General features: G+C 47.5%; 1 protein-coding gene across 2 annotated transcripts; it reads right to left on the bottom strand.

Annotated features, from left to right (window-relative positions):
- Positions 1 to 2,146: 2,146 nt before the first annotated feature.
- Positions 2,147 to 5,027, bottom strand: LOC109372041 (free fatty acid receptor 2). Of its 2 annotated transcripts, none has more exons than XM_019624894.1 (2): positions 4,887 to 5,027; positions 2,147 to 3,894 (listed from the first exon to the last, which is right to left on the bottom strand). In XM_019624894.1, the coding sequence occupies exon 2, from the start codon at positions 3,885 to 3,887 to the stop codon at positions 2,901 to 2,903; it is 987 nt and encodes a 328-aa protein (XP_019480439.1). In that variant the 5' UTR covers positions 3,888 to 3,894; positions 4,887 to 5,027; the 3' UTR covers positions 2,147 to 2,900. The 2 variants fall into 2 exon arrangements, with proteins under 2 accessions (XP_019480439.1, XP_019480438.1); XM_019624893.1 differs by lacking the exon at positions 4,887 to 5,027 and adding an exon at positions 4,392 to 4,759.
- Between the last annotated feature and the right edge of the window lie 1,294 nt (positions 5,028 to 6,321).

Raw genomic sequence — 6,321 nt, 5'->3', positions numbered from 1 at the left:
GTCTCAGACCAGGTCCAGAGATTTTCATGCACTTTCCTGATTATCAAGAACAGCCATGTCCCTAAAACTCTGGGAATCTCAAGTTGGAAGGGGTTTGTCAGCTACTGGTTCAGCCCTTATCAGATGTGTGAGTTTCCTCCGTGTTCTAAGATGGATGTTTTCTATCTTCTACTTTAATATTCCTGGAGACTGGGGAGTGATAACCTTGTCGAGGCAGTCAGTTCCATTTTAAACAACCCTGACTGTTTAAGATGTAAACCCCTGCCTCTTTTGCCCATGATCCTTGTTTGTCCTTATGGAGCTCCATAGACTGCATCTTCCATAAAATGGACCTTATCTTGTTCCAGACACATAGCCAGCATTTTCTTACTTACTTCTCGTGTGTCAGTGAAAAAAGCAGGCATGCTGGAGTCAGGAAGACCTGGATTCAAACTCCTTCTCACTTATTGACCTTGGAAATTCCCTTCATCGTTTCAGGCTCCTTTTCTAGAACAGTGCCTGGCATTTAACGTGTTGTTGTTGTTTTTCTTTCTTTCTTTCTTTTTTTTAATTGGGTAACAGTGTGTTTTTTCCAGGACCCATCAGCTCCAAGTCAAGTTGTTGTCCTTCAATCTAGTTGTGGAGGGCACAGCCCACCATCCCATGAGGGAATCGAACTGGCAACCTTGTTGCTAAGAGCATGTGCTCTAACCAGCTGAGCCATCCGGCTGCCCCTATTATTAGGTTTTATATCTCCAAAACATTTTGGTTAATTTTTCCGATTAACTCGAGTTATTGTCCTTTGATTCCTTGAGCTAATGCCCTTTGCTTTGCTCAATATTGAACATGCTACTGGATAGACCTCAGTGGAGTGAGATATCAACTTGTTTAGACTCTGTTTCTTTTAACCACTCAAAACAAATTAGCTTTTTTGGAAGGTGTAATACATCAGAGATGCATAGTAAGCCTACAGTCAGCTGAAAATCCCAGATTTCCGCCCCCCACACATTACTGTCAAACCATCCTATATAGTTGGCTATCTAATATATTATTTTCATCATTTTAAATTTCTTCTTACTATATTTCCTTAAGTAGGGGTATATATTTGTGTTTCAGTGCTATCCTAGAGCTAAATAATACTTTATAATTTCTGAGCAGTTTTATATATATGCAGTTTCATCCTCAGAATGACTGCAAGGCATACATGATCCTCATTGTTATGATTTGGAAATGGAGGCTGGAGGGTGTGACCTGCTCAAGGTCATCCAGCTAGTAAGCAGAACCAACACTGAAGTCAGGGCTCTTATGACACCAGTCCAGTGTTGCTTTGAGGAAGGAAAACAGGAAAAGAGCTCTCGGTTGGGTGGAAATAATAAGGGAAGTCTTTCTGGAGAAAGTAAATACTGAATGGGGCTTTATAAGAAGGGAAAGAACAAGCAATCAAAAGATGAGGGTGCGTGTGGTTGAGGTGAGGGGGACTTATAGGCAGGAAAGGTCTCTCCGAAGAGTAATTTCTTGGGACAAATTGGGCCCCTGAGATAGGCCAGTGATTTCTGACCGGAGCTGCCTATCATAATCACCTGGGGAGCTTTTCAAAGCTCACCTGCTGCCCCTGCCCTGAGATTCTGAGTCAGTAGATTAGAGGTGGCCCCCTCTATTATTTTTCTACCTCGCCATGTAATTCTGATGTATAGTCTCTGTTGCAAACCACTAGGCTAGGGCCTAGAGGGCCAGTTACCTAGAGAGAGCATCCTAGGGGTCCTTATTGTGGAGAAACGAGTTGGGCAGGTAGAACTGGGAAGGGAGAGGGGATACAAAGCAGGCAATGGAATGCTATGAGTTCCTGGGAGGAAAACTTTTTGATGATAAGAAAAGTCTGCAGGTTTCTAAGCAGGAGAATAGCATGTTTCAAGCCCCCTGTGTTATGCTGACAACTTGGAGTCAGGGCTCACCCCACATGCTCTTTTTAAATCCAGTCTCTATTCATCAATCTAAACAGGATTACATCAGTACCCTCACTGAATTCACTCTCATTACATCCTTACCTTAAGATGTTTCTGTGGTGTCAGATGCACCATCTTCCCCCCTTTGCTGCTGAGTCTGGTTCTTCATCTCATTTTTGCCCTCCCCATACTTGCAGAAATGTTACAAAAATTGTGATCACTCATTTCAGAGTTTTATAACCTTTATTTTCAATCTGTCAGACCAGGCTGTCTTTTCCTGTACCAGACAGTGTTGAGCTCTAACTGATGGGTGCCAAACTGTGTCCTGACTTGTGTGGGGTGCCATGGAGGGAGAAGACAAGACCTAGACTTCAGGCAGCTCCCAGTTAATGGGGCAGACAAGATACATACGTGAAGATGACTGGAGCTTACTTACAAAGCAGCAGGTCAGATAAGTACAGTGCAAACCTAGATCATTAGAGAGCTAAGCCCTCAGCCCTTCCTCCTGGCCCCCTTGGCTCAGAATCTTCCTGAGTTTTCTTTGACCTCATGTGGTATTTCTTTTCAGTCTCTTTCCTGTTGGCTTCTTGCCAGCATCAACAGCTAGAGTGGTGTCTAAGTGTTGTTTCAAAGCTTATGGCAAGATTGCTTTAGGACTCTCTGTTTCCACTTGATCACCCCAAGCGATAGACCACCTCACAAGGACTTGAATTTGTATCAGCTACATTACTTCTAAAGGTTAGTCTGCTAGTGCTTCTGTGGCTAGCCATTTCTTCTTTTGTCTCAGAGCTGTGTTCCTTTGGGAAGGCAAATTCAGTCAGGAAGGGATACCAAGCTGTTGAGAGAGATGTTTACAGTCCCAGTAGTGGAAGGGGTCTGAGGAGTCCGAACTCTGGGACAGAACCCTCATGTTCTCCCTCTCCCAGGCTGCTCAACTCATACGTAGCCCCGAGGGCCTCTGAAGGTACAGGAACATTCCTAGTCTGTGGTGAAGTCAGAACTCGGTACTCCCTCTGCTTGACTCACACCCCTGTCCCCGTTTGTCATCTCCCCTGTCTTTCTGCCTCTGCGTCCCAGCAGGGAGGAGCCCTGATGCCGCAGTATCTGAAGCCCTTTCCCAAAGGCTCTACGGACATCCGAAGAAGAGAAATAGAAAAGCAGGGGGTCCAGACTGGCATTGAGGGAACTGAGTACCACAGCTTCCGCTCGCCACGGGGGGCTTTTCTTTGTGTAAAACCCCACCAGGTGGGATACATTATAAGGCCCGAAGCACACCAGGAAATTAAGGAGTGTCACGACAGCCAGCCCCACAGCCCGGCGCCGCCTCTGGGCCCCCACATGGGGCTGGGTGAGCATGATCCACACAAACCGCCAGTAGCAGAAGATGGTGACCGCCATGGGGATAAAGAAGAGGACGAGGCACAGCTCCAGCCGCACAGGAAGCACCACATCCAGCTGCTCTGGGGTGAAATTCTCATAGCAGGTGATTTCATTCGAATTTGTGGGCTTGGTTGTGTTCAAGTACTGAACGATGATCACGATGGTGCAGTGACCAAAGGACATGATCCAGGCGATCATAGCAGCAATCACTCCATACAAAGGCCGGCGAGACAGCTTGTACTGCACGGGGAAGGCCACTCCCAGGTAGCGCTCGATGCTGATGCCTGCCAGGAGCCATGTGCTGCAGTAGATGCTGCTGTAGAAGCCAAAGCCCGTGATGGCACAGACTGCCTCAGGCAGATTCCAGCGGAAGTTAGATGCAGCCTCAATGATCTTGAAGGGCAGCAGCAGCAGTAGCAAGAGGTCTGCCAGTGTCAGGCTGAGCAGAAGGATGTGAACGGGTGCAGGGTGGGGCTGGCGGACCCGCCCCACGAAGGCACGTAGGGCCAGGAGGTTGCTAGGGAGACCAGTGAGGAAGATAACGATGTAGGCTGTAAGGATCAAGGAGCTCTTCAAGTCTGTCATGACTCTTCTGGAAGAGGGTTAAGAGAAGGCAGGGTCAGGAGGACCTACTCACAGCCTACGAATCCACCTCGGGCTCAGGATGACGTTCTCCCCGGCACTCTCCCCTTCCCAGGCCTGGGCTTTCTGCTGCCACCACTGCTTGCTCACACCACCTGCCAGAACTGCCCAGAGCAATTATTGACTTTGCCTGGGGCGGGATATTAACTAGGAGTTATTACGTTTGCCATCATGTGTCTCTGGGGGAGACCAACCCTTGGTGTCCCCAGGGAATTCCCCCTCCAGCTTCCCCGGCCTTTCTCCTTTTCTCCTCACAGATAAAGGAAGTTAACTGTTAGCAGTTTCTGTCTTTCCTGAAGTCCCTTCCTCAGTCAGAGACCTGCAGAGAGAAAAAGCAAGCCTCCGCACACTGAGGACATGCTGTGAAAAGGAGGCCCCCGCCTCTCTCCAGGACCCCACCACACGTCCAGAAAGCAGGTGCCCAGACCCTCCAACCCATCTCCCTACCTCATTTCCTCTCCTTTTGCAGAACACAGATTCTCCTTTACCTTTTCCTCCCCTGTCCAATACCGGACTCTGGGACTGTGTTAAAAAGGGGAAGCCAGTGAAGTGTGCAAGTGGGGCAAGTGGGGAGGAAGAGTGAGCCAGCACTATCCTTAGGGGCTGGTTCCCCCAAAAGGCTTTAGAGAATATTCAGCAAAGCCCACAGGCAGTCACTGGCTCCTGAGCCTGGTTCTTAACGGGGTAACTGTTTACACTTAGTTTGTAAGCCTCACCACCCATACAGTCTGGCCCCTCCATCGTCTTTCCAGGCTTTATGTCCTGGTCTGTGTTTCCTTGCCTTCCACGCTGACTCCTGTTTCCAGGTATGATCCTTACAATCAGTTTCTGACAGACTTCCTCCAGCCCCCGCGACCCCCCGCTCCCCCAACACCTTCCCCTCCAATTCTGATGATCCTGGCATCACTTCCCAGAGCGCAAGCACTAAGCTAGCTGCCTTGCCTTGTTGTCTTTGTTCCGGATAGATGGCTTCTTGGGATTAGTCCTGAAGGAAAGGCTGAAAGCTTCTGGGAAAGAGGAACAGAGCTTCAGCCACTGCTACCGCCCATTTCACACAGGAAAATATTGTAAGGAACCTGGCTGGTAGAAAGCTTTTATACCAGCACAAGTCATGTGACCAGAGAGAGGAAGGTCAGTAATTGAGCACTGTCTCCTCTCCAACCCAAAGGAAAAGGCGCTGGCATCTTTCTTCTCATCCTAGAGATCTTGTCTTCCAGACCCCGATTTTCTGTCCCTAGTTCCTGAACTTCTTTTCAAGCCCAGGCATTTTTCCCATTTCCCAAGTCAGATTCTCTTCTCTTTTCTAGGCTATTTCTTCTGTAATTCTACTCATTCTCCGAAAAGAGGGTTCCTACTTCCTTTTATACTTCAATTTTTCCCTTTCTGTATGGCCTCCTGCCCTCTGCCCCCAGTACGTTTCTTTCACCCTCTCATTTGAAACAGGTTGGTTTCTCCTAGCCTTGGTCTTGTTCTGGTAGAAGTAGCGTAGATTTAGAGTCTAGCACATGTGGGCTCAAATCCAAGTCCCTTCATTGTGACTTTGGAACAGACCAATTTTCTGAACTTTAGTTTCCTTTCCAGTCAGGTGAGGATGGGAATGCCTACAATCCAGGATTTCTGCGAGGAGTCAGTGAGATAGCATATGTGAAGCATACGGGCCAGTGCTTAGCACTTCGTAGATGCCCATAAGTGGAAATGGTCCCTCCTCAAAAGCCTGTTGGACAGCTTCAGAGAGAGTGAGCCACTAGGTAAAATATCTGTATATTGCTTCTCCCTGTGAGCTAGGCCCAACCTCTGAGCCACCCTGTCCTTTTCTCACTATTTTAACCTATATAGCTCCAGGTTAGAAGCTCCTCACAGTCCTGTTAAAACACAAACCTAAGGAAACAGAGTCGAAACACGTTTTACTCTGTTTTGTCATCTGTGGTTATCCCTGTTCACAGAATCTCCGTTCTTTCTTAAGAACGTACTAATTTCCTGTTGCTTGCCCATTCATTCATTCATCCATTCATCCACCCATCCATTGCCTAGAACCCCAGGGTCCAGGTATCTTAATATTTAGCTTTTGTTTCTCTTTAACTCCACTCTCCTCCAGAACCAAGGAGTGCTATCTTTTTATTTATTTTCTTCCCTCAGTGCACACATGCACTTCCCAGATAAATAGGGGAACTAAGGAAGAGACCATTCTGTGTTGCTTGCTACCAAATGTACTCGTGTCATTTTGCTGCTATGATTTTCTATGAATATTCATCAGGATCTGAACTTAACCGCTAGGGAAACAGATGTTGAGGAGTAGGACCACTTCTTTATTCCTGCCTGCTCTTCCCCGACCTCATGCCTTTCTCATATCATGGTAGTGTGTAACTTATGTTTAAGG

The sequence above is a fragment of the Hipposideros armiger genome, unplaced genomic scaffold, assembly GCF_001890085.2.
Source record: "Hipposideros armiger isolate ML-2016 unplaced genomic scaffold, ASM189008v1 scaffold_609, whole genome shotgun sequence".
NCBI classification, from domain to species: domain Eukaryota; kingdom Metazoa; phylum Chordata; class Mammalia; order Chiroptera; family Hipposideridae; genus Hipposideros; species Hipposideros armiger.
Note: the sequence above shows the minus strand (reverse complement) of the source record. Positions and strands in the feature narration are given on the sequence as shown.